Genomic DNA, 27,350 nt, shown 5'->3' with positions numbered 1-27,350 from the left:
GGAATAAACCTGAGCTTCCCTTCTCCCATCCTGAGTAAATGTGAAGACATTTATTCTCTTAATTCCCTTGAAGCCCAGCTTTGCAATCCAAGTGGTCTGTGATTAAACTGTGAATGTTTCTTTCAAGTAAAACAAAATTCCCTCTTGTCCTCTTCCTTCATCAAAAGAAGAGTGGTTTTAACTACAGGAGCTGTACCTTTAATAACTGAGTGGCATCTTAGGCATACTCTGCTGCCCTTGAATGGTGGAATATGAGGAAGTTGTCACAGCCGTACACACAGAACAACTTACACTTTATCAGTAACAAGTGGGGCTAAACATCTGTGTTCAACCAAATATGTGCATGTGGTACAAGTGTGTGTGTGAAAACTTTCATCCTGGGTGTGAGTTTGAAGTTATGCTAGGTTTTACACGTGAGGTATGGGCCAAATAAAACTGGAAGGTTGGTGCTTTAAGCGGCATATATAGTGCAAGATCCTACTGATTCAGGTGCAGGCAATGCTCATGGAGCTGCACTAAACAAACTGTTGAAAATTTTTCTCTTTCCAGGTAGGTGATGATTCTAATACCAAAGTGCTTTTCCATCCTTAGACATGCTCATACTCAGCTTTTCCTATTACCACTTCTAAGTCAGAAAACACTGACTAAAATGTCTGCCTACTTTCTTCTAAGAAATTGAGAATTCTGGCCATGCACATTCACTTCTGGGTTTTCAGGCATGAGGGAGCAAAGGCTGAGAGCAGAGACAGCTTCTTCTTTGTCAGCTCCTTTTGTGGATTCCATAATTGTGGTTCCTGGCATGGATAAAATAATTACTTTCTAACCTACTACCATAAGCAAAGGCTGGGTGTAATAGAGGACAAAGACATGAAACAAAATAAGATGGAGGAAAGACTGAGAAAGGAGAAACTATGATGGACAAATACATTTTTTTCTTTTAAGACCATGGTGATTAAAAGGTGAAAATAAAATTGCTAAATAAATGGTGCCTTCCCATAAACAGTTAAAGACTGGTAGGGGATTATCTGCTTACTTGTTAAACAAACAACTAATTCTTCTACTTTTCAAGCATCTGATAAAAAAAAAAATTATTGTTTTCTGACTTTTAAAACATTTTCATTTTAATTTTTAATTTTAATGAATTTAACATTTTAATTTTTAATTTTAAAACATTTCTGACTTTAAAACATAGGTAAGCTTTTTTCTCTTCCATTTTTTTCTTAATTTTTTCACTTGAAGGTAAAAACTAAAAGGAAAATATGTTAGCAGTTTGTAAAAGCATAAAACTTAATGATTAAATATTTTCAACATTTTTTTCTAAACTGTGGGAACATGCAAGATATCTATTTTTAAGGTGTATCTGTGGATGAAACAGTCAAGATTTAAATGAATATACTTCTTAAAACATAAAAAGTATGACAAATTATATAAGAATTATAAAGGCGGTAAGAAAAAATACTTATTGACTTTCAGTTCAAGATAAGAGCCTTGTTTACTTAACTTTTACTTGTAAGAGATGGAACATTTTGGAAGGCACACAAACTCTTACAGGCTTGTTCTCCAGAAAGCCTCACAGTGGACTGCCAAGGACTGCAGAAGGGCCACCCTTTGGAATTCCCGGTGTTGTTGGAAGTAGATGACACTTTGGGGACTACTGCGTGAATGCATTGATATCTTGGTTTTGTTCTGAAACCCTTTTTGGGTGCTCCCAGTCTCAGACATGCTAAATCAATGCTTAGGAGTGACATAATTACTTTTATGCCACTGTTCTCCCCAAAAATAAGAAACATATTTTTTTTACTCTTTCTTTTCCTTTTTACCCAAAGAGATCCTGTTCCAATTAAATACAATGTATGTGAATATTTTATTGATTATTTTTCATTTCTAAAACCCATCTCTGCTTGCCTTCAGAGAATTAGAACAATATGCTGATTAACTGACCGGTCAGTTAAAGAAACTTAAAGGTTCAACTGTCCAAGTTTTCCAAATGAAAACATTTAGGTAAAAAAAAAAAAAAAAGGCATGCATATACTGTAATTTGCTTGTTTGCTCCACTCCCTTGTGGACATGCCCAGCTTCCTCTGTACCTGGCAGCTTTCCTGTTCTGTATTCATCATTCTAATCAGTGGAATTCAGATGTTCCTGAAATAAAATCATTTGTCTTCAGTCTGCTCTTACAAAGGACACAGACTGTACTAGAAAGTCTTTTCTGCACTTTCAGAGTACATTAAATACATGCCACTGTTCATAATACAAGGCTTTGGCAAAGTATTGATTGCTTTCTTTTACACAAAAAATCCTTGCACAGGGAAACTCCTTGTGGTTTTTTCCACAGACTTAAATTGACTGTGAGAAAATTTGCAGGCTGATAGTAATTGAGACAAAAGTCTTTAAATTTTCATGCTGTAATGAGAAGAGTAATAACAAACCACCAGCTTGATTCTGTGCTGGTTTGATAGGGGCTGATGCAAGGTGAGTGGAAAGTTTTATAATACCATGCTGAAATTATGACCAACCAGGAGAATTTAGGTAATGTTGGAGCATTACTGTACAAACTGTACTGTACAAAGTGCAACAGTGGCCAGTCACACCTGCTAAAATTTTTTTCAAAGACACTTTTTAGATAATGGCTTTAGGAAAAAAAAGTGACCTGGTTCTTTGGGATTTAAAAGAGAAGGTGCCTTTCTTTTTGTTAATAGTCTTTGATTTTTTAATTAGGGATGAGAACAGGAAAGAGAGAGGATAATAATGAATAAAAAGGGGGAAAATAGATGGATATTAACATCCCAGGACCTTGAGGTTCCTGATTTTCAAAATCAAAAATATTTGAGAATTCCTCCTTTCTTTTTTTCTTCATTGTTTTCTTATTTTCTTCCCCCAGACCACATCAAGTAAGCATTTCTTTTGAACTTCTGTATTAATGACTGAGTTCTCTGATATATAAACCCCATCACACTTGGGGTTGAAGTTTTGCTATTGTTCATGGCATCCTTCTCTCAGTATCCCTGGTAGATAATAGAAAATAAGCTTTTACATGCATATGAAGAAAGTTTCTGTGCTCTGTCCTTCTACCTCTTTTATTAAACTTTTGTAACTGAAGTTCAGGCTCTTATCCTTCCTGATTCATTTAGGAAAAGATGGTAGCCAGTTTAAAAGTTACTGGAGAGTTTCATAGACAAGCTTAAAACATACAATTGGGTGACCTTCTCAGCCTAATTTGAGGAGGAACTGATGCTGAAAAGAAAGAAACTCAAAGCCATTTCCAAATTTCCCCCTTTCATGCTGATCCTATTTAGGCCCATTGACTCAGGTGAGAAATTCCCCAAACTAGCTTGCCTATTTTGAGCATATGATCATCGCAAACCTTCAAATTCCAGAAATGGCCCCACTCCAGCAAAGCACTTAAGCATGCTTAATCAGGTACCCCATTATACAGCATGCACATTATTATTGAATGAACTGTGTAAATGAAAGCCTTAAAATGCTTCACATGAATAAAAATGCAGACAAATTTTCCCTGTGGGGATTCATCCCATGCAGGAGATATCTGCAGCTTTGCATTTTAATCAGTGAACGGTCTGATCCTGCTGCTGTTGAAGTCAGGGGCAGAACCTAACTGCTGCAGTGGAAGTAGGATCTGATACTAACAGCACATAATATGAAAGGGGAAAATTTTTTCCAAGTGGGTGTTCAGATGATGACCCATTTCTTGCATCAGGCTATTGTTCACCAGAGATGGCACTGCCATTAACGTTTTACTATCCACAAATCAGTACAAAGCATAACATCCAGTTACCGCACTTGCATGTTTGCATTTCTTCAAGTTAATAGGGAAAGAGAGCCCCAGGGCAAAGCATGATTGATGAGATAATTGACTTCACACGAGGACTGTGCAGAGCAGGCCAAATTCAGCTCTGACTTAAGTATTTCTATCTCTACTTACGTTTGAAATAATCTGATGTAGTCCATCTGCTGCCAAAGAGGAGTGGTGGCATGACAGCAGTGCTCTTCTATGAGCACTTTATTCTCTACTTGTTCAGTATTCCCCTTCTTACTAGCCTCCCAGGGAGAGTCTCAGTGTGCACTGCTGGAAAAGAGAACTTCATGGATAGTGTGTGGATGTCATAGTATCAAAAACCATAAAGTGGTTTGGATTGGAAGGGACCTTAAAGATCATATATAGTCTTAACCCCCCTGTATGGACAGGGAGAGAGTCCATTAGACCAGGTTGCTCAAAGCCTCATCCAATCTGATGTTGAATGCTTCCAGGGATGGGGCATCCATAACTTCTCTGGACAACCTGTTGCAATGTCAAAAAGAATTTCTTTGCAATGTCTATTCTAAATCCACCCTATTCCAGTTTAAAGTCATTCCCCCTTGACCTATCACTACATGCCCTTGTGAAAAGTCCTCTCCAGCTCTCTTGGAAGGATTCTCTTCAAGGATCTGAAACATGCTATGCGGTGTCCCCAGAGCCTTCTCTGCTCCAGGCTGAACAAACCCAGCTCTGTCAGCCTGTCTCCACTGGAGAGGTGCTCCTGCCCTCTGATGATCTTCATGGCCCTCCTCTGGATTCATGGTACCCTCCCTGCACTTGATTCTTGTATTTTGCTGTGATTGCTTGGCTATGTCTGTGTCACTGAAAAAGAAGTCTGTCTCTTGCTATAATTCCATAGAACCAATTGCCCTGGTGGTCCTCTGCAGCATGTGTGTGCTGTTTGCTGCTAGTTTAGATCCAGGGGTGCCTGGCAGTGTTTTAGGTGGAGAGTGTGATTGGCATGCACTGTCCTGGCCTCACTGCTCTTGGTTTGCCCTCATCCCAGCACAGGAGTCTGGTCTTCAAAGGGCCTGTTGAAAATGGTGCAATGCCCTTGCAGAGGGTATCACACAAGAACATCAGGGAGATACTATGTGTACTCCAACCCTCTGTTTTCTTCCCTGCAAGAATAATATTTTCTTTACTGGGCAGTTCAAGAGGGCAGACTGTTTTAGTGGCAAGAAGTGTTCACCTACTCAAAGTAGTCTCACTAGGTATATGCTTTTACTGACATGATTGGATGTCTTATTGCTCTGAGAAGTATGATAGCAGAGTAATCCAGTGTGTATGTGCAGTAAAATGTGTCATAACTCAGAAAAGAAACATGCTTTTCTGGGTTAAAAGATTTTTGGAAATATAATTGCTGAAGTAAACCACCAGCCCAAGTTTATTGAAAAGCCTCTTGGAGGCAAAAGCACATTTTCCACTTATCAGGAAGTCCAAGAGGAGTCAGTTAATGTACATCAAAGGAGGTCAGAATACAGTTTTGTGACTTTATACTATGGAGGTGTATGAAAATGTTTTTATATCTAAACTTGGAGCTAGCTGTTGAAAATCTGTGTAGGTGTTTACATTGTTGGTGATTTTGCTGAAGTATGTTTTGACCAATTAAATGGAGTCGCTTTATGCCATTTTAATTGTAAGTTAGGTGGTTTGTTCACAAAATTTTCTCAGGGCTCTGTCTGACTTCAGATTATGCTAAGGTACTATCCTATAAAAAGAGAAAGAGATGTAAGGGCAAATTATGGATGCACTGATGGGGGAACTGGAGGGTTCTGCAAGAGTGATGAAATCCCATTTTGTTAATCATTACTCTAGCCTGTAGTTCACTATTAGCTTTTAGTATTAAGCAAAACCAGTATATGTTGGCATTACTGCCAATAAGTCTGCGTTGGTAGGAAGATTTTTTCTCAGTTGTGCAGCAGTTCCCAGTAGAAGTGCTTCTGTGCCTAAGACAAGTATACTTTATCCCCAAAATTAGAAGGCAGCTGTTCAAAATTTTTTATTTGTATATGTGTAATACCTAATGGTTTCAGTAATAGATTATTACAGATTGACCTGATTCTCTTTTACCCTTCCTAACTTTTAATCACTTATAATTAGAAATAAATACACAACTGGGAGCAGAGTTCTGGAAAGAGCTCTTACATCCCACCAGGGAGCCTGTACATATGTGTATGTGTGCTTGGTTTAGGGTTGGGTTTTCTTGTCTCTTCTTTGCTGAGTTTGCTGGCAGCCAGTTGCTGGGGAAGAAAAGGATAATTACAATGCAAAATTGTTTTATGTTTTTCTCCTGTGGATGATGCTATAAATATAAAATTGCAGTAGAGATTTTATGGAATTGTTAACAAACTAAGGAAGATAATTAATTGATGCAGAGTGCACAAGGGGGAAAAGATAGCAGAGTTTAAAAAAATTTGGGCAAATGGCCTTTTTTCTGTGGTCTTAAAAATCACCTAATAAAATATTGTTTTATTGCACAGGTACACTAATTATTTCTAGTTTTTATCATTACACTGCATATGCTTTTCAAGCAATTTTATAGAGTGTGCTCTCTAAGCTGGCTCATGAAAATCACCTTCACAGTCCATTTATTTAGATGCTGCAGTGTGCTTGAGTGAAAGCTGACCACCTCTGAAAAGGGCATGGATTGCCCAAATATATCACTTAAGACTAATAAAAATTCCCTACAAAGTGGGGAGAGTGGGTTATTTCTTCACCAGGCTCATTATACTGGGCAGTCTCTGGTTTTCGATCTAGATTTTCCTGTCCTGCGAACACCCCCAAAGAGCCCTGTTATTTAACACAGGATGTCGCCAGTGTTACACATGGTGATTTATGAAAGTGCAAGTTCGAAGTTATCTATAACTGCTCTTAAATATATTTCTGTGTTATCTTCCTCCTCTAACCTACATTGTCTGCTTGTTTGTAGTCTTTTTGAACTGCACAGATTAGGCACCCTGGCCCTCTCCTCGCCTGAAGTAAGGGACCATCCAGAGCCCTGAAATCACCTTGTGAATCATTCTAGCTTGCTGTTAACCTCAGAAAGCAAGCACCAGGAACTGTTGTGAAACTCTCCCCATCATACTTTATTGTGTATAAAAGGAAATTAACAACTCACACTACTGGTTCATTTTATAAAATCTGTCCTTCACAAAGCCAAGTGACAATATTCTCTGGTTAATCAAGGGAAGATCTACTTTGACACACAATCCTTTTTCTGTCAAAGAGCATTTTACTCTTTGTGTCGCTTTTATGACATCTGATCCCTTTGAATAAGGAAGGCTAGTTACTGGCTATGATGTAGAGTTGTCAGAGAGTCCAAACAAGGCTTTTATAAAAGCAAGGAGCTAGTGGGTTCAAGAGGGTGCCAAAACAGAGAGGATGAAAAGCAGTTCAGCAATAGCAGCAGCATTCTAGGTCAAATGGGCTTTGCAGGGGTCAGAGAGTCTTTTTCAGTCACTGAAGAAAGGATTGTGGGAAAGAAATAGGAATAATAAAGTCCAATATGTTGATTTTCCCCTGTCTGAAAATCTGTGCTGCATTAGTTCAGAAATTTTTCTTTGCTTGTTTGGCAGGTGGTAAAAATAAGGGACTGAAATGGGAGAGGGTAACTTCCTCTGAGACTTTCAAGAGCCAGCAGACATTTTAGGTAGTGTTGTTTTGAGAGAGAGGCTTCACAATAACTTTCAGTATATGTTTGAAAGGAAAAGCAAACATTAGTGCACAGATCTTCACAGCTGCTTGTACATGGAAAAAACAATGGAGGGACTGGAACACTCTTCACTTCTCATTCCCTGGCTTGATACTATCTTGTATTGCCTTTGGTGTAGGAAACTCCACTGCCAAAAAAGCTTTTGTGAAAGTTACAATACTTTTCTGTTGTGTTATCAATTGACAACAGACAATTTTAACCCCAAGGGAAGTGCTTAACTACCTCAAATTCAGAAGGCAGGTTAAATGAGTCCACATTGCATTTCTTTTTCAAACATAGGAGAGTAGACCTAGGTAGCTAAGTCAACTGTCATTAGTTTGGAAATGACTGTTGAAATGCTGGAGATTCACAGAACTAATGACACTCCATTTGTATCTTTCTGATGACGTCTGGTGAGACATCCTTTGTGAGTCTTTTAATTTTTGTTATTGGCTAGCATGTAAAGGAATGGATTTACTTTTGTTTGCAGGGTTTGCAGTGAGAATGACTTCAATTAAATAGCCTATTGGAAAACATGAGGATGGAGCATAAGACTAGGAAGGAGACTGAAAATATCTCATTATGTGAGACTGGGAGTCGCATGCAGGGCTGTGTGAGTCAGCAACGTGCCCTTGCAGTGATGAAGCACTAACCACAGGCTGGGTTGCACTAGCAAGAGCACAGCCAGCAGATAACAGGAAATGATTAGTCCCCTTTACTTGGCTACCATGCCAAGTAGCCACATGTGAGTCCATTGTCCAAAAGTGAGTCCAGTTTTGAGTTCTGTGTAACAAGATATTGACACACCAGAGCAGAGGCAACAGAGTCTGGCACAAAGCATGAAGGATGTACATTAAGGTGCTGAGGCAACAGGGCATATTCAGCTCTCCCCTGCAGAAGGGAAGGGTAAGGAGAGTTTGAATGCTGTCTTGCATCTAAAGGAAGAAGAAAGACTGAGACAGACTCTTCTCTGAGATTTGCTGCAAAAAGATAAGACTGCAATAGTGACAAGTTGCAGCTAGAATTTTTTTAGGTTGACATTAAAATAATGTTCTTAAGTGGGAGAAGCATTAGATGCTGCCCAGGGAATGATTCATTATTTTTTCCAGAAAGGCTGTTGGGTCTTCATGCTTGGAGATTTTCGAAGCTAAGCTGTTCAAGGCCCTGAGCTACTTTGTCAAAGCTAGAAGATAGCTTTGCTTTGAGGAGGACATTGAACTAGGTGACCTCCAGAGGTTCTTTCCAAATGAAACTGTTCTGTGATTCTGTGACCTAAATAAACAAAGCCAACATTAAGCTGCTCTACATCCTCATTTTGGAGGAGGGCTGGAGCTGCAGAGCATGGTACCCCAGCTCAGTATTTCCTGGCCTCTTTTTGATTTTCTGCAAGGTAGTTCCAGAAGTTGGGAGAGGAGTGCTTTGGAATGGATCCATTCCCCCACTCCCCTAATAATATTGTTAAAGTGTAACAGTAGTCATTTATTTTCTTTGTTTCTTTGAATTTTTTTTTTTAATAAGAAAGTATGCATGTCGGCTCAAATATGCTAAAATTGAAATTTTAATTACAATAGAGAGAAGACCACCCAGTCTGTGTACTGCTTTATCTGTTCATTGAGTGATCTTTAACACCTATCTCTATATACTGGTTTTTGATCCATGAGAAAAATGAGTAAAATGTAACAAGAACACATTGTACCTGTGTGAAAACCCTTAAGATAATCCTGAGTTCTTCATTTTCATAATCTCTGTAAATAATTGCCGTAACAAGTGTTATCTTTTCCTAATTCTTGCATCAGCCTTCTTCCAAGCGTATGAAAAAAATACACAGTATTTTAATACTGGTCTTTTGTGACGGTCTCAACTTTTTACTGTCAGGACAAATAATTAGAGCAGTGTTTCTCCTGATAGAAGTTTTAAGTACTGTCAGTGAAAGAATTATGTTATGATTTAGGGATCATTATAAGAATTAATATTCTTTAACATCATGAAGTTTGTGATAATTTTTTACAACTTCATTATAATAGACCACTTGGACCACTACAGCAAAGCAATTTTAGTTCATGAAAAGAAAGTTCTTTGGAAATGAAACAAATTATTAAAGAAATTGTAAAACAATTACCAACATGTTAGCAAGAGTTAGATAAGTTAGAGAAACTCTGCATCTCTAAAATGATTGTGAAGTTCAGGTTACTCATCATGTAAGGGTGGAATCAACTGTTACATCTTATGTCTGTCCTTATTGAATGTAATAACAAAGCATCAGCAGTTCTGTAAAACCAGGTCACAGCACTTCCTGAACAGTTAGGATTTACACTCTGTGCCCATTGGACTCTGAAGGGGTGATGACTTGGGCTTTGGGTACTGATTTTGTATGGGATAAGCATCTTTTGAACACTTACATCCAATTCTAATCTAATTCAATTTTGATAGTGGTTTTTCATAGTAGTAATCAAAGTGAGTATTTTACCCATGGAGGTCTTCACATATTGAATTACATCTAGAATTCTAGAAGAGCTGATTCACATTTAAGCCAGGTGAGGTTTATCTGTCTCCCCATCATTGGCATTCTGGATGAGTAATGTGTACATATATGCAATATCAAACTGTATAAGTGCAGATATGACTCCTCTAAAATCAAAGTTCAGTGTTTTCCTAATTACTTACAGGCTATTGAGATTAAAACAACAAGATCTCTTTTGTGTTAAACAAGAAGCTCACATTCCTTACTCATGAGCTACTCTCCTCTTTCCCTCTTGGTGATCACAGGCAACATTTTCGCAAACAGACGTCCCAGTCCATCCCCCTCTGCAAGAAAGCCTTTGTAACTTGTGGCTGACCTAATTGTGCAGTGACAGCCCTAGCCCTGCTGCTGCAAATCTGGGGAGATCCCTGGTACAACACTCATGTGGGCTTAGCAGTGTCTGCAGCCTGAAGCAGGATATAGGTGAGCAGCAGCAATGCAAGGCTTTGAAGGACTCTCTCCAGTTTGATGTGGGGGTGAGATGTCCCATGGTGATTTTAGAATAGCTTGGAGACCATGGACCAATTTCTACATGCTTTTCAGTACCACACCCCACCTGATGCCAGTGAATAGGGTTATGTTACTGAAAATTGTTATATATTTGAAAACTCAGCCTTCTGTAGAGAAATCTTTCAATACTATGTTGTCTGTGGCAGTTGTAATTTGTGCTTTCAATTTTGAAGTACTTACTGAACACTCTTTCTTAACCTGGGGATATGTCTGCATGAGGTCCAGGAGATCAGAGCCTGAATTTTTCTTAGTGTTATGACGGAGGAAAAAGAAGAAAATTATACGATTTTTTTTCTGTATTTGACCAACCAAAAACCTCAGTAGTGCCATCATTATGGTCACACTGTGTTAGTGTGGCGTGGAGGAAAAAAATGCAAAAATTGCAAGGCGGAATCACATCTACTACTAAATGTTATGCTGTTCTCCTTGTAGAATTAGAAAGCTTTAAAAAGTATTTTAGGTCTCCTGGAGACAAGACCACTCAGTAATGTTGAGGTAGGCTTTCTTCGTGTCATGTGTCATTACCCAGTACTGCCCATCCCATCTTCAGTTTGCACCAGTGAAGACTTAATCAAGCATGTAGGAGGAAGAATAGTTCTTACTTAATCCATCCAAGAATGGCTCAGATTTGAAAGAGGGTTGTTTTAATGCTGCTCTTAGCTGAAACAAGGTTGTTAACATGACACAGAACCATCACCGTTGTGTTTTATATGTGTGCTTTCATGTTCAGACAAGTAGTAGTGGCAATCAAAATGGTTTGGTTCAGCCAATAACTCTGTTCAGTGCCATGTGTTAACTCTGTTAAAAATTTATTAATCTTCTTGGTGAAGATAAAAAATAGGGAAGCACTTTGTCAAACTGATATGTTTGAAGAAAGGGGAACATTTTAGTTTTGCTTGAGCTTTGGGAATTTAATCATAGGGTAGAAAGATGTCTATTTGTATTTCCATGCTTCAGGATAAAACTGCTGTTGAATGAGGAGGCTCTTATTCTGGCCTGGGTGATTCAGCTGCCAAGATCCAGAGGTAACAGGGATCAATTCACCCGTGAACTCTGATAACACGAGATTGGTTTTCCTTCTGTTTGTCAACATGTGAGGACAGTGGGCTGGAGTTTGGGATCCTGCAGCAGAGCAGGGGGAGACTTGAGTGCTGGTATTACTGCAGTAGGCAAGTAGGGCTCTGTGACCAAAAGGATCTAAATCCTTGAGCAGAAAGATGCAGGAAATAGTTGCAATCAGACAAGAAGAGGATGAGGAAATGCAAAAGACAACGAGTGAGGAAAAGACTGTCCCCCTCATGTCAGGATCTGGGAGTAGGTGCTTGGCTATAAATTGCTATGCCAGCTATAGGGTGGAGGTCATTTATGGCATCCATGTGATAATAGATTTGTCATGTATTACAGAGAGGTCTCTTTTCATTAAGGCATATATACTGCATTGTGCATTACTTCAAAATCTTCCTGTATACTTTCACTCTTCAATTTCCACTCTATAAATTGATTTCTTTGTTATCCTAATTTGTCCTGGTTTTAACATATTGTAACTTTTACTGATGTTTGTTACTGGGTGGTTTTTTTTTGTTTGTCTAAAAGCCAAGAAGCAGTATAGCCATACCTGTTTGTTCACAGTGAGTTTTTGTGGGGTTTTATTATTTGATGTTCAATGTCAAACTATTCATATTTATCCTTCATGTTGGTGTTTTGCTAACTGTAGTTCTATGGCTAGCATACTCAAATCCATTCAGTGACATGTAATTTGTTCCTGTAATTACCATTTTAAAATGGAATAATCTCTGAGACTGTATCCAGAATCTAGAACTAATGTTACAGAAAATAAGGTCAAAGAAATCAAATAACATTGCTTCCAAAATTACAATAGAGTCTTTGGATCATCTTCCATCATTAATATCAATGCTTGACAGCACTTAAAAGTTTAATCATGATTTGTAACCCTCTGAATTTTATTGCTTCTACTGTCAGAAATCAATTTCAGTACTTAATGGCATCTTGTAACCTCAGTCAAGGAGAATGTTGGCTTGATTTTATTCTGGTTGTACTCAAAGCTTCACTGCTAAGCTATACGCTGACAAAATTATTTCTGTGACATTCTTTGACAAAGTTGTTTTCAGTTCTCTGACTTGAACAAAATACTTTTGTGTATACAACAGAATTCAGAAGTATTTCTCTCTGTTGATCATTTTTATTGAGCTATAGCTTCATATATTCTCCAAATAGTTGTTAATTCCCAGCCTAAAATACAGTGAAGTGTATGTTTAATCTTAGTTACACTTGCAGACCTGGGACTTCTCATGTAATTAACATCCACCACAAATGTCTGGAAGATCAGACCATAAACTGTTGTTTAATCTTCCTGTTGCTTACTGAGGTTCAAGAAGAGAATGGAGCACACTTATAATTCCAAATTAAACATTTAGATTAGTCTTTATTGATTCCTTTTGATCAGGAGAAGTCTGTTTGGGCTTGATTCTCTTTCATCACTCAGTAATTTCAGTCATTGAAATTATTGACCTTGTTGGGAGCTCTCCTTTAGTGGCACGATTGCAGGATAAAATTGAGTACATTTCTTAAGAGAAATTAGAATTATGGTTTTTTACCAAAAAACACAAAAAGGGGTAGCTCACAGCAACCAAACTGAAACAGGGTACAAGAAATTACACTGTGTCAAATCTCCTCTCAAAATGTCCAGCTTTTAAGAGAATCAAACATGCAAAGGGCATATCCCTTGATTTCCTTTATAAATAATTAAACATTGGAAAAGTTTCTATTTTAAATATGATGCTGTCTACTTTTCTGTACACTTATTAGGAGATTTTTTATCCTTTGAAAAAGAGAACAGTTGAAGGGTGATAAAATCAGTGACACCCATGGGGCCAGCAGTACATCCAGTTTACCAATTAAGTGTCCTGACTGGGAAATGCTGCCCATTTTTACCTGTACACAGAGTTCTTATTGGAAATGTTATCTGTTTGACGTAGAATAGAAGAGAAATAATGAGCTTATGTTGCCATAAGGAGTAATAGGAGTGATTTCTTGAACCATGACATTTAAACTTCAATCTAATTCCTCAAGAAACTGTCCCTAGAAAATTGTTTCTTCAGAGAATTAAGGAAACTTATTTGCTTTGGCAGTTATAAGTCCCAAACCCCAGAGGACCAGCATAGCAAACCACATCTCTGAAAGCAAAGGACATAATTTTTATCACTTTTCAAATCTTCTTTATCTTATATACAAATACTGAGCACCCTTCCTCACATTTCTAATGCATTTCATGTGGGTTTTTCCAATTACAAAGGGACAGCTCTCTGATTTATGTACTGATGACTTCCAGCTAACTTTCCTTGCTGTATTTCATTTAGAGAGCCTGCTGTCTACACATGATAATGTTTATGTAGTGGATGACACGGTTCTGGAGCTATCGGAGGTGGAAGAGACGGCGTCAGAAAGCAGCTGCTTTGCATCAGAGGACACCACGGAGGACTCGGGCGTTGTGAGCTCCCCGTCTGACATTGTGTCTCTGGATTCACAAAATGACAGTATGAAGCTGAGGGAGATCAAGCTGGTCAATGGCTACACAGACCCAGCTGAGGCAGATGCAGCGTGTGGCACAGAGACGAGCCCCGTGCAGAACGCTTCCTGCGACAGCGTGGGACCTGACAGTGCTCCACTGAGGTAAACATTTACTTGCCACCAGCACTTGTCCTCCTGGTAGGGACTCATTTAAGAAAACCAACTTCTACTTTCTTCTGCTCTTTCATAAACCAGTACCAATGCCAAGTGACTCCTCCCAGTGAAAAGCTCACTGCCAAATCCCCTCGAGCAACATACTTGTAGCAACAGGCAAAGGTCACTTTTTTGTTTGAACTTGCAGTTACATTTCTTGCAAAAGACCGCTGCCCTCCAGAGTTGATTTCTTCATGGAACATGAAATAATTCTGTTGCAGTTTGGTTTATTTTGTACTTCTGATAGCACCTGAAGTTTTTAAAAAATGTTACGATATATTGATCCAGGAAAATGACATGCAGGTCATATAATGGAAAATTCAAGCCACTGAAAGCCAGGTGGAAAAGGACTGTATGCAGTGAACTTTGGAGATTGGTTTGAAAATGTTTGCATACATATATATATATATGTATATATAGACACACACACACACATATATATTTATATATATATACACATATATATTTTTATATGTATGTGTACATATATATATATATTCACCTAATGCTAACCTCTACTGGTGTTATACTTTAGGGTGGGGGTCTTTTCAGCATATTTCCTTTTCTTTTCCTTTTTTTTTACCATAAACAAACATTTTTCTGCAGTTTTTTCAAGAAAATACGAGAACCTGGAGTTTAACTAGAAACTGCCTTCAAGCACAAATGACTCTGACACTGTTTGTTTGCCAAAACTCACAAAGTTGGTGGCAGAGCTGCAAAAGGAACCCAAAATTTATAGGACTTTGCAAATACAAGCTAGCCAAATAGGAAGCTGTGTCTGCAGCAAGGAGGGTGGCCTGGTAATACTGACAGGGATCCGCTCTGTGTGATGCTGCAGAGTCATGGGACAGGGGCCAGAAATTCCTCTGAATTCTCAGTTGACACAAAGTCTGTGCTTTCTGGTCTCTCTCCATTCAGCTGTTAATCTGTACCCTCTTCATAAAAGCATGTATCATGACCTAGTTATTTCCATCCACACATTTCTGAGTGAGAACTTCATCTTGGATCATGCAGTAGGTGATAACTTAGGGATAAATTAGATGAAAGTCAGTATTTAACCTACTGGAATAGGATCCTACTGGATCTTGGGGTTTTTCTTTATCCATCAGAATCAATGGGGACAAGGTCAAGCCTCACTTACATACTTGCTCCAGAATTCATTATCCTTGTGATTTTTCCTTTTGCAGTGTCTTAGGTTCTGATGCAGTTTCTATTGGAAGGATTAGATAGGCTGGTATAGTAACTGCAATTAACATTCCAGACCTGATCCAGAAAAGCAACCCATTAATTTTAGTAGGCTTAGATTGGTCCTTTTGAGGTAAATAGGCTAACCCAACTTTTCTTTAAAATGCAGGATTTGAAGTGGTTTGAAAAACACACATGCATGTTCAGTGCAGGAGGAGGAAGTTAGCATTTTGTTGACCAAAGACATCAAAGCAAAGCCCTCTAATAACAATACTAATCAGCTACAATTTGGGGAGAACTTTTCCTGGCTTTTTAATCAAATGAAGGATTAACCATAGGTCATTGTGACACACTCCTTCTTGAAAGTCAGTATTCCCTCCATCTCTCACCTCAGCCAAAGATACATATTGTGTCCATGACATTTAGATTTGCCCTTGCCCCACAAGCCCACATAATTTTTACTATTTGGAAAGAGTGCACAACGAAGCTTTCCATCAGGACTTAGGTCCAGGGGTCTTGCTGAGCCAAAGGAGTGGAAGCTGGAAGTACAGTGTGATGCACTTCCCATTGCAGTCAGGAAGGTGCTGAGAGTGCTGCAGTGTTCTGTCTTGGGCTCCCAGTTCAAGAGAGAGACTGGAAAACTGGAGAGGGTCCAGTGGAGAGCCACTGAGGGGGCTGGGGCACTGGAGCACAGGGGTGTGAGGGGAATGATTGCTCACAGCAGTGGGAAGGTGATGTTGGTAAGGAGGGACCTGGTTGCAGTCTTTCTCTAACAAAAGGAGGAGTATCAGTGTTCTCAGGCATGCAGTGTGAAAGGACAAGAAGCAACTGTCACCAGCTTCTGTAAAGGAAATAAAAATTAAATATGAGGGAATTCCTCAAAATGGGAATGGTCAAGCAGTGGAAAAGGTTCCCCAGAGAAGTTGAGGAATCTCCATGTCTGGAGATTCTCAGAAGTCAGCCAGGTGAAGCCTTGGGCAGCCTGTTCTGGCTTTGAGGCTAGCCCTGCTTGGAGCAGGAGACTGGGCTAGGATCCTAACTTTCTTTTTTTTTTTTTTTTTCTTTGATTTTATAATGCTTAATACTCTGTATTTATCTAATATATCTGTAATTTAAAAACAGAGGCTTGGGACTGAAATAGGTTGTTGTTGTTTGGGGCATGCAGTTATTTTTCATAATTGCTATTTATTTTTTGGTTCTGAGACAGCAAAATTGCTCCAGATCAGCTTAGTGATATAGCAAAAACTTAACATTTGTGATGTGTTTTAATCTTATGTCAGCAACCACTTAGACTGACACAACAGTGATGCTGAGAGTTATATCCTTTTAAATATTATGCTTGGAATGTGGCAGTAATATTTGAAGGTAAATCCAATTCCACTCATAACCTATCTTTGTAAACAAAGCAGCTTTGAAAATTGTGCTCCTCTAAATCCTTTTGAGGTCAAGCTGCTAAGTTTTTAAAAGCCACTTCCTAAGCGTAGAGGAAAGGGAAGGGAAAAAGGTAATTTTTTTTAAACTATTTGCATAAAATTCTTGTTTTAATCAGATATAAATCTATTCTTAGTACAGTTTTGAGTACAGACAAATTTGGAGAACATCAATTTCCATTTTCACTGTCAGAACAACTGCCACCCCACTGGTAAAATGTGTTGGGAACTCAGAAATTCTACATAGCTCTTTGATGAATGGGCTACTTTAAGGACCAAACCAGTCTCATGAATCCCCAGTCAAGTCAAAATGTACTTTGTGTGAACAACCAAACTATAAAGAGTTTTAAGGACATTTCATAAGCTACAAAATGTAAAGGAAAATTTTACACAGAGTTTACTCATTCCTTTCTTTCTTCTACTTTGTACACTGGTGATCTAAACTCAATTCTCAAAGGCAGATAAGAACAAAAAAACTGGAGCAATGTGTTGCTACTGTAATGTAGTAGGGGTTAGCAGCAGTGAGACTGAGTTATCCTTGAATCTGAGCTCTACTGAAGCCAGAAATTTTACTTAGTGACTAATTTGGCCAAGGCTTGGGAAAAAAAAAGGTTAATAATGATAATGGAAACATTTAGTTGCCATTTTAAATTGTAAAGCTGACTAAAAATTGGGCTTTTCAGCCAGTGAAATAAATTCCTAAAAATTAATAGTGCTATGTGCTTAAATAGTTTTGTACTCGGTAGATTGTGAAAAGTACCCTTAAAGTGAAAGCAAATTATATTTGGAGTGTGAAGGGCTGTTAAAAAGTCCAGGTAGTATTTTGCCTATCCATTGTGAAGAACTGCAATGAAGAGCCAGAATCAAGTCCACAGTTCTCATATAGGTTTGCTCCAAAGATTTAGCCTGTGCTCCAGATCAAGAATATTTGGCCATGTAGCTTCCTCCAATTATTTGTATGTTTTGCTTTAAATTAATTTTTCTTAGGGTTTCTGGAGAGGTTAACTGGGTGTTCTAGGTGGTCTCTGTGTGGCCGTAATGTCTGATAGCTTTAGAATATCACAGCAGGGTTTTCATCTGCTGCTGAAGTTGAGGAAACTTGTGAGCATTTAAGGGTACAGTCTCTGACATGGGATATGTTTGTCTGCACATAGCAGGGTAAGGTTGTGGCCAGGTCAGAAATTACACCAACCACAGGCTTTGCACAAACAAATATAACAGCACAGCAGAGCTCTAATCTACTTCAGTTCGCAGAGCACAGAAACAGAAATTTCTAAAAGAAGGTACATGTATTCCAGGGTTTCCAAGCTGGGGTCTTTCCTCTACAGTTTTAATTTTCTGTTCATGGCAGCAACTTGAGAGTACACTCCTTTTTGTTTGGTTTGGTTTGGTTTGGGGATTCTTGTTCAAGTAATCGTAATCCAAGTACATGTACTAATTAGCAATTAGAATATAAAAAAAAAGTCAAAACTCTAGTTCTACTCTTAGCTCTGCCTCAAACCTGTTAAACCATCTTGGTCTCTCTGCCTGTGAGATCCCCTTCTGACACTGACTGTTTTTTTACAGCAAAAACCATAACACAGCTATCATATCTCACGATACATTTGTACAGTGCCTGGTGGAGCAGAATCCAGACCTCAGCTGGAGGTGCCAAGGGCTAAACCCATATAAATAATTGACTACATGCAACGTTTGCCTGTGAATGTTTTAATATTAACTGCTGAGTCTGAACATTGTACTACATAGTTCTCTTTATTCATATCCTTTCTTATGGTTGATGTCTTTGTGTTATGTATCTGTTCACCAAATTTTAATATATAGTGTTAAATGAGTAACAAGAAAACCACAGAGAAGCTGAAATGTTGCTTATGTAGCAGTAACTACATCTCATGATCTCACAGTGTTGCAACCCTGTCCTCCCATACCCCCTCTTTTCCCATCCCATGTGTGGTGTCATCACGCAAGCTCCTAGGGGCAGGGATCAGACAATTTTACACGCCTATAAAGCATCATACACACCTACTGTCTGGAGCTTTATAAATAATTACACATTAAAAATTATGTTAAAATAATATTGTTAGGAATGCTAGGTCATGTGCTCAATGTTAGGTAACTTCAATATTAAGGCTCTGTGTGTAAACTTAGATTCTCCCCTTTTAACGCCAATTCCCCCCCTTGTGTAAGCATGCTAATGTCTCTGGGTACAGGGATGGGACTCGATTTTATTTTCTTGCGAAGTTTCAGTACTCAATTAAAAAAACAGATATACCACTGTTCACTCTGTTCAAATTCTCTTCTGGAATTAATTAATTACTGCTTAATTTCCTTTGGCTCTCTTTATGTTACTCATTGCACTGGTATTCACATGCTATGCAGACTTGAATTCATTTCTCTGCACATGAGCATTTCTCAGTGCTCATGTGATATGAAGAAGTGGCATTTTCCTGTTTTAGGGAAGGAGAGCTGATGGGCAGAGAGTCAAGGCAGAGTAGTGAAGATAGACCATGCCAGGACCACTGTTTTTTCAGAGGGTTGAGTATTAAATAGAATTTCATGTATCAGAATGCAGCTCTCCTTTTCCTCCAAACTTTGTTCTTGGAAGACATTTGAACATTTTGGTAGAAATAAGATAATAGTATGATTATGGGCATGATATAAATTCTCATGTGGACTGTCACCTCACAGAGATATGTAGTTTCTCAACTTTAAAAGCAACTGAAATCAGTTTTAAAGGGGGTCACTCCTAAGAGGGGTTCTGCTGTCCTGTCTCAGAGAAGGAAAAACACTTTAAAACAAGAGACTTTTTTTTATTATTCTGAAAATATTTTAAAGGTATTGAAATGTTTAAGAAATAATAGTATTTTAAAAGGTGAAGAGAATTTTGTAGTTATAAAGATATAAAAAAATGCAGGCTTGTGTGTGGCAAAAAAACGAAATACCTTCTAAAAGTCTGAAAGGGATTTTCCCCTCCCTTGAGTGTCTGCTTCAGTAGCCATGAGAGAGGAATATTTTTTCACGTACAGCTAGTAGAGGACATAGGGTGGGGGTGGGGAAACCCTCCAGAGATCAGTTTGTGCTGTGGGTCTGGACAGAGATAATCCCATTTCCTCCCTTTCTCTTGGAAGAATTTGTTACCTTTGGCTCTGGTCAGGGTAGCTGAAGCTGCTGGGAGGACAGTCCTCTTAGTTACCAACCTGAGAAGTACTTGCTGTTTGCTACTAAACTGTTTGGATTTTGATGAGTTAGTTTAAAACAAAAACTTGAAACGATAGGGGTGGGTGAACCTGTTCTGCTTAATTTTCAGTCCATTCACATTCAAATGTTGCAGGGTTTTGTGTTCCACTTGGGAAGGACAGGACAGAAGGAGAAGTCGGTAGCTGGAGAGAATTCAGCGTGGAAGCTGGTCAGAAGAAATAAAAATAGTGAGTGGCAGAAGGCAGGAAGGGAAGAGAAAAACTGTAGTGAAAAATAGCAGTGTATGTATGTATTATATATACCTCTGTGCGCAAACACATTCTGTGTAATTACTTGTAACTCTCTCTGAGAAAGAGGAGAAAGTTTAGTTCTGTTATTTCTCTCTAGGATAGGTTTTATTTTAACTGGGTTAGACCTGTTTTACTTTTTGAAAATAGTTTCAATAGGTAGGAAAGTAGAGAAAGGGTTAAAGTGACAGGGGGAACCTCAGGGAAGAAAAATTATTTCATTAAGACCCAGATGTCTGACAGATTTGCAAGCCTCTGCTTCTTACATAGTTTTCCTTCCTTATCTCTGGCTTTCCCTTTCCCCTTGTTCCAGAAAACTCTTCAAATTTGGAAACTTTTGTGCATTTTTTGCTGGCAGATCTTCATGGAGGAGAGATATGATGGATATTATGGTTAAGTAATAGATACTCACAGTCATTCTAGGGCAAGAATACTGATTAGCCTTTCTGTTAAACTCGTCCACTGGAAAGATACTGTATGCTTTGGAGCTGTAGAATATTTTAAATATTAGAGAGCAGCTTTGGTTGCTAAAGGCCTGGTGTTGGCTTACAGGAGACGAAGGCTATGGTCCTTTTTTTCTGTGTAAATCAAGATAAGTTATTTTTCTGTACCATCTTTTAACTTGAAATGTTACATTACACAGGTGATGTGACTGTATTAAGATCTAAATCATGCTAGTCCCCTTTCCTGGCTATTTCTGGCAATTCTGTCTGCCTACGGGCTTTCCTGTGGAGAAGCTGTTGCCAGAGGAGGGGGAGTGGGGGTGCATCCGCATTACAGCAACTACAAGCTGCTGCTTTTGCAGCAGGACCATGGAACTGACATGTGTTGGGTACTCTGGAAGCTTAAATCACCCTGGTATGTACCAAGCTTAGAGATTGCTAGCGTGAGGACACAAAATGATACTATCAAAAGCATATTCATTTGCTTTCTGTTTAGATTCTTGACCAGTAACAGTGGAGGAAAATTGTAAAAAGACCATAAACCCGGCTGCCTCTGAAAAATTGCTTCATTTTCGTCCTTGCCTCTATTTTCAAGTTCTTATTGTTAATTGGGTGGCAGCATACCTGAAGACATCACTGGACCTGTGTATTACACAGGATTGAAACATAGTTAAATTCAATCTTTGATGACTTTTATTCAGCACAGTCATAAATGCAGTGTAAAGACCTTTGTTTGATGTAGTCCCACAGAACTAGAAACAGAACACAAACTAAAAATGGAAAGGAAGTGATACCTGTACCTTGCTCTCAAAAATATGTGCAGCTTTTTTTTTATTTTATTATTAGCTTTTTTTTTTTTATTACCTATCTAAGAATATTAAAAAGAAGGTTGTCTAGTATTCAACAGAATATGACCGTGTGCTTTTTTCCTTTCCTAGTTGCCTGCCAATTTCAGAAATCTTTCATCAAACACAAGTGATGACTTTGCTATGTAACCAGTCCTGAATTTTTCAGTCTACAGCTTGTGAATTTTAACAGGCTTTGGTTGAAAATTCGTTCTCAAGTTCACAGGAGGCAGTGGAAATGGGCAATATCACTGGTCAGGTCATGGCTTAGGTGACTAGAAAGTCCAGCAATTATTCTAGCTGCTCTCCTGCTGCAGTTATATTACTTCCTTGAATATAAATGAAAAAAAGTTACCTAGCCTAAGAAATGCAAAGAGTGGAAAAATGGTGGAAGATTGTGGAAACTATTGGTTTATCCAGAAAACAGTTACCTCCACTTTTGAAGAGTACTTTGCCACATCACTCAAAAAATGAATATATAAAAACCCTGACTTTACTTAATGCCATCTTTCTGGCCTGATTAAATAGCAAGATGTTTTAAAAAAGCTTCAACCAGACTTCCTATGACCTGAAATGCTTCAGCATCAGTCTCTTCTCAAACACCCACCTTGATATATATACAATTATATATCATTCTCTTTGCAGCATTTTTGTAAAAGGTGAATATCATGGATTCATTTAAAAGAGGACAAATTTGGATACATAAAGATGGGTTAATAGAATTTGCCAGTACCAGACTGGGACAGCTGTCTGAGCTAGGAGGGGAGCCTGAAAGTTCCAAAGCCCAGTCTTTGGAACTGGAGTAACCATGTCAGTTTTCCATGTAGGTCAGTCCCTCTTAGCTGCCCAAGGCTCAAGTGAGAAGCTGAATGCTCTCAATGTACCCCACAGCTGCCACTACATCCCTGCATGTCCTACTGCACAGTGTGCCTGTGTGGATTTGACTTACTTGCAATGGCTCTGTCCTCCCACCCCACCTAGTAACAGGTCCATGGGAGCCATGTTCTCAAGTCTTTCAGTATAGCAAATACTGTGCAAAACGAGTGAGTTAACCTGACATATGTCTGCTACTAGGCTTCTTCTGGCCTGCTGCCTTTCAGGTAGGACGCAAGTTTCCCTGTCTTCCACATTAAGTCTAAGAGCCCTGGAGAGATGTCTTGAATATCCTACAGCATTTAAAATGGCACCAACTATCTGCATTTGGATAATTGAATGTCTTCCTCCCTCCCTTCTCTCCAGTTTACATAGGGTCTGTGTTGCCTTTAAGCAGTTACAGTGGGAGGTGTGGTCTCTACCTCTGGTGCCATACATGAGGCTCACCAGACCTCCCAAGAAGTGCTCAGAGAAACTTGGGTCAGATTTATCATTTACAGACCCACAGGTAAACCTGCTTTGACTGTAACAAAATGGCAGCTTTTCTCATTGAAAATCCCTTGTCCTACCACAGTCTGGTTTTACTTTTATGCAGCATTTCCAGCTAGTTTTATCAGAGAAATGTCTCTCTTTCTTAGAATGTTAACCTTCTTGTAAATGTATGTTTCTCATGGCACTAATTTGGTAAAATGCTGCTGTAAGTTTCATTTTGTCTCCAACTGCGCAAATGACTGCCAAGGAGTAATTAGGCGTTGTAGCCTGAGCTCAGTGGAACATTAAATGCTGTAGTTTAGTAGTCACTTTGCTTCGTTCTGTGCTCTTGCACAAATCTCTGCTAATCTGCATAAGTAATATGTGCGCAGGCTTCCAGGAACCGTGCACATTTGCCATTTCGAGCTTGGGCTAAATGCTCACCAGTGCTGTATTTTTAGCACCTCATATTTTAACCCGGAAGGCAGCATAAAGGTTATCAAGTTCTTCCCTAAGTCAAAGGAAAAAAAAAAAAAAAAAAAAAGCGTGTATGAGAAAATACCACTGGTAATGTTTATCCAGAATGTAAAACATGGTATCGAAATAAGTCATATTTTTCTTGGCTTCTGGCCAGAGCAGCTGTCAACAAAAGAAAAGTGTAGAAGGGAAGAAGGCTATGGAAAAAAAATAAAATTTAGGCCCTTTTGTTTTCCTTTTCCTGTGAGAAAGAGTCTTCTTAGGCATATTTGTAAGTCATGTGAGCTACTGGAAACTACCAGACCTTCATCTCACAAAACACATAGCCCATTCTAAATTCCCAGTGGTAAGAATTTTAAGAAAAGACCTTGTGATTAATCTGTACCTTCTGGCTTACTTTGTAGGTGAGTTTGGAGATGCACCAAACAGTAGCTCTTCTAGAGATTTAGAAATGCAAAAGAAAAAATCTGTCTTTCTGTAGCAGCAAATAAGAATCCTTTCACTTTCAATGCATTGTTGTCTTTCCTTCAGAAAAATGCTGTGGATTGGACAATATTATCCCAGTTGTCTAAGTAAAGAGATTGAAGCAGATATTGAGAGGCAAATTATGTATGGTCACTGCATAAGTGCTCAGAGGATAATGAAGGAGACCACTGCTGGCTGTTGTGCCCAGCAAGGAGAGGATCGTTGTGCTATGAGAAATTAAAGATTCCCACTGATAGACATGAGAAAAGAACTGGTCAGTGCAGTGCAATGGACCTATGCTCTATGTTTGAAGCCCAGGAATGCTTGTTCCCATCCCAAATATGTTTTTCTAGACAAATTTCCCGTAAAATTCTCAAGCCTATTTTTTCCTGTAGAAATTTCAGCATAGACAGCTTTAGTAATACAGATTTTGGCTGCATTGTAGAAGAGTCAGGCAATAGAGAGAAACATAAAATCAGGTACCAAAAGGGTGGTGAGATGGCATAGCCTTCATGAAATTAGGTCTCATGAGTTTACAGATTTTTCTTCCAAGACCTTGGAAACAATTTCTCCACAGCAGGTCAGAGAATGAGTCTCAGTGTGTGTCACTTACTTGCTTCCAGCTGTGTGCAACTATTCTGCAAGACCAGCTTTGTAAAGAAGGAAGTGGTATTTGCTTTCCATGATGGATAGACTTGTTGCTTAGCTGGTGCACAGTTTGAATGGTTCTCCCATTGTAAATGCTCTCTCTGAGTTTGCAAATAAATTGTTTTAAAATGTACTCAGAGTAGAGTATTTTTTATTAATTTTATGAAACTTTCTAGTGCAAGAACAATACGAAATTCAGTTAGTTCCTTCTTTCTGCCATCTTCACATGGAGAGTTTTGTTTGCCAGTCTTCTCTCCCAGTTTGAATGCTGCAATAAGTGTAAATCTTTTTGTCAAATTGCTCAGATGAGTAATCTCATTGATTTATGGATATGTGTGTTTTTATGGGTGCCTCGGGGTACAGAGGGGCTGCAGTCCGACAGCACCAGGTGCCTGCACTGGAGACTTTAACAGATTTGCTCCACCATCCTTGTAATCCATCAGGTGAAAACTCAGTTCACCATTATTCTTGCAGTGTGGATGTTGAGCCTGAGCATCATAAGATGACACTGGCTTGTGGGGATGTTCAGGGCCTGTCAAAGCTCAGGTCAGTGGCAGATGTTGTAAGAAATTATATTCCAGTTGCAGAGCACCCTGAATCTTCATCTGTATTTAAAACAACCAATACTGATTTCTGTCTTTGATTCCAGTTTAGGAAACCTCTTAGTCATATATCAAGCCTTGTTGTCTTGAATGAATCCCATCTGTGCATTCAGATACACAACAATGTGTGCATGACAGTTTTGGAAGGCTTCCTTGGAGGTGTATGTTGTTGTTTTCATTGATGCTGCATACACGACATCAGCTTATTAAGTGCAAGGCAGTTTAGGTAAAAGTAGAAGGATCAGGCTGCAGGACTAATACAAAAGATATAAGGGAGAAGTGAATACTAAATAAATAATGAAGTAAAATCAAATCAAATACCTGATGCTTCAACATGTCCTTTCAGTTGCTCCTGGTATAAGCAAGGGAAAAATCAAACAACAAAGTAGAAAAAATGATGCTACATCGTTGGACAAAATTTAAATCAATGTCAGGAAACATGCCTGCATTTTTATTCACATTACTATTTTAAAGGGAAGAAGAAAAATGGCTTTTTCAGGTAGTGTTTAGTAAACTAACAAAAAAATCTGTCGTGTTAATGTATCTCTGCAATTAAGAGTATGACCTTGAAAAGGACAAATCTGCTTCACCCAGAGTTAGTTTAAATGTGGCTGGAATGGAAAGTGACTTTTCCAAAAGATTAATCACAAGGGCAAAACTTAGATACAGTGTCACAGACTACAACATCTTAAATTTGGTGAGGTAACTGAAAGAAATAAATTGTCCAATGTGAAATTCCAGTTTCAATTATTTGAATAAAAATGTTCTACTGATCAAGATTTTCCTCTAATACAAAGGAGAGCTGTTGTGTAACATGTTGCCATACAGGTGGTTTTTTGTTGTTGTTTTCTTTTTTTTAATTTTAGGGGGGCGTTTTCAAGATTTTTTTTGTTTCATTTTCTTTTTCTTCTCTTCTTTTAATAAGCCAAATCAACACTTGGCACTCATTCTGATTTCAGACTTGTCTTAGGTCATTGTAGAGCTTCATCAGTTTTCTGGCAAAATCAGGTCCCTTGATGTTTCATTAGAAACTGCTTTCACTCCCTCCCACACCTCAAGATGCAGAGTGACTTTCTAACAGTACCTTGAGTGTACTTATTTTTCATTACCATGCAATTTTTATTTAATTAAGGTGCACATATATTGTTACAGCGGGTGCACAGGATTGTTAGTGGTCTGCCTTAAAATTGTATGGACGTGCAAAACCTTTGTCCTGGCATATGCTGTATTTCTGCAGTCCAGCTGAAATGCATGCTTCACACTGAAGCCAGACCATTTCTTTGCAGGCTTTATTAATCGTAATCTTTTGATTACCAGCAGACTGGGTTTGCTCAAGCCCCACTGAGATCTTTTCTAGATGTGGATGTGTCAGTGCGGTGGTTTGTGTGCAAGGCTACACATTTTTCATACTTTGGGGAATGAGTTTGAGAATCCCAGTGGGAGCAAAGGGGCTGAAATTATAGTGTGTTTCAGAGCAACAGTGCAAAGTGAAAGAAAGGGAGAGACTCAATGATTTTCTTCTCTTTCCTTTAGCAGGCAAGATGAAGCAAAAGCTTTGGCTAAGCATGAGGATGAAGATACATTCATTGCAGCACAGCTCCAGCAGACTTTGGCTGACCTGGATGAAGACTTAGAAGGTAGGAAAGTGTGTGTTACCTCTGAAGTGCAAAAGACAGAGACACAGCCACTGGATGCAGAAGCAAGCTGTCCTCTTGAGACATCCTTTTTGTTTCTCACTGAGATCACTGGGAACAACTCATGAGTGCGAGGTAGAATGTGGTCCCCCCAAAGTGGCTCCTTTGCTTTAGGAGCAGACACCCTTTATAGGCTCCCACTGAATATTTTTCAAACTGCATGTCAGATTGTTGTTGTATTTCGGTGTCTTCTACCAAAAAGAGATGACAGCCGTCAATGGACACATTTTATAGGCCAAATTTAGTATAATTTCACTGACTTCAGTGAAGCTACATTAGTTGTGAATTTAGCACTGTGTTTAATGAAGAATCCCTCTATCTTTATTTTATCATTATGAAGTGGAAAAGGATGGAACATTTTTGTATCTGGTGTCTCCTCTGTGTTAACAGACACATTTAAAAGTTAAAAATGGAAAACATGAAACAGTGGGAAGATATAAAATGTCATATTG

At 38.7% G+C, this 27,350-nt stretch overlaps 1 protein-coding gene across 11 annotated transcripts in view; it reads left to right on the top strand.

Moving 5' to 3' along the window:
• COBL (cordon-bleu WH2 repeat protein) overlaps positions 1-27,350 on the top strand; it is a 157,573-nt gene that overhangs the window by 117,423 nt on the left and 12,800 nt on the right. For 10 of the 11 annotated variants that reach the window (XM_064429492.1, XM_064429479.1, XM_064429485.1 and 7 more), the window contains 2 exons: positions 13,920-14,232; positions 26,738-26,841. In XM_064429492.1, coding sequence (XP_064285562.1) covers positions 13,920-14,232; positions 26,738-26,841 — 417 coding nt within the window. The remainder of the gene's footprint in view (positions 1-13,919; positions 14,233-26,737; positions 26,842-27,350) is intronic. The other variant, XM_064429476.1, reaches the window with a different exon arrangement.

The sequence above is a fragment of the Passer domesticus genome, chromosome 1 (genome assembly GCF_036417665.1).
Source record: "Passer domesticus isolate bPasDom1 chromosome 1, bPasDom1.hap1, whole genome shotgun sequence".
In the NCBI taxonomy this organism is placed as follows: Eukaryota; Metazoa; Chordata; class Aves; order Passeriformes; family Passeridae; genus Passer; species Passer domesticus.
Note: the sequence above shows the minus strand (reverse complement) of the source record. Positions and strands in the feature narration are given on the sequence as shown.